The sequence below is a fragment of the Cystoisospora suis genome (genome assembly GCF_002600585.1).
Source record: "Cystoisospora suis strain Wien I chromosome Unknown contig_11791, whole genome shotgun sequence".
Taxonomy (NCBI): Eukaryota; Apicomplexa; class Conoidasida; order Eucoccidiorida; family Sarcocystidae; genus Cystoisospora; species Cystoisospora suis.
The window spans coordinates 254-1,273 of NW_027164554.1; the positions used below are offsets into that span (position 1 = coordinate 254).

The 1,020-nt window shown below is 44.6% G+C and overlaps 1 protein-coding gene across 1 annotated transcript; it reads left to right on the top strand.

The window, feature by feature from the left end:
- Positions 1-124: 124 nt before the first annotated feature.
- CSUI_011436 (n-terminal domain-containing protein) lies at positions 125-757 on the top strand (the record flags this gene model as incomplete). The annotated part of the gene is made up of 1 exon (XM_068071534.1): positions 125-757. A coding segment is annotated over exon 1 (432 nt), but the record flags the coding sequence as incomplete, so codon positions are not given.
- Between the last annotated feature and the right edge of the window lie 263 nt (positions 758-1,020).

Sequence of the window (1,020 nt, forward strand, 5' to 3'; positions counted from 1 at the left end):
CGGAAAGATCTTCAAGATTTATTTCGCTTGTGTATATACACCGCAGCTCGTCAGTTCGGTCAGAGAGTGTCGACAGCTGTGAATAGTAACGCCTTCGATGTTCTATCTCCTCTACCCCCTACAGCGGNNTCTTTCTTTATCTTCTTCTTCTTCTTTTGATTCTCCTGTTTTCTCCTCATCGTCTATTCATACCACGTCCACCTCTTGCATCTCTTCACCCCCTTCTTTCTCTCTTTCTGAAGTTTATCGGCCGGTAGGAAGACATCGCAAATTCTCATCCAGGCGAAGGTCTTTCTCAGATCATCCTGTTTATGATCGTGCTTCGATGCCTACGACTCCTCATACACCTGGTGTTCATTATAGGGCTAAGGGAGTGGAGTGTACATACACCGGAAAAGATGGGGAGGCTCCTTTATATGCATGCTCTTCATCGGCATCGGGGTCGGCTTCTTATCTTTCTTCTTCTTCTTCGCCTTCACATAGGAAAGATTTCGACAGGAAAATCCGTCTGCTAGGATATCAGAGAATAGAAGGAAGACAGGTAGAAAGACTTAAAGAAGAACAAGCTCGCAATCTAGGAGCAGGGGGAGAAGGAGGAGGACGAGGAAGGCCTTCTTTAGCATCTCCTCCATGTGTTATGATCATCAATCGACGGCTAGTTAAACATCGACAGCTCGGGGCTTCGATTGTCCCTAGTGATGCTGCGGAAATCGCCGCTCATCACGCCCTTGCGGTTATCATCATGTTCTGTGTCGAGGTAAGAGGAGTCTCTTTCGCCTCTCGTTGCTTTCTTTCTTTCTTGCCTCTACTTTTCTATTCTTTCTTTCACGTCAGTTGCTTTCCTTTCTTGTTCTACCGAATTGAAGAAGAATAGAATCGACGCCAAGCTGCACTGTGTAGAGACAGAAGAGACATCTGTCTCCGATCATTTATCACGAAACAGGCCTTAACGATACTATCCTCTTTTCTCTCTTAAGAAAGATGCTGTAAGTATATATATATATATATACATGAATATGA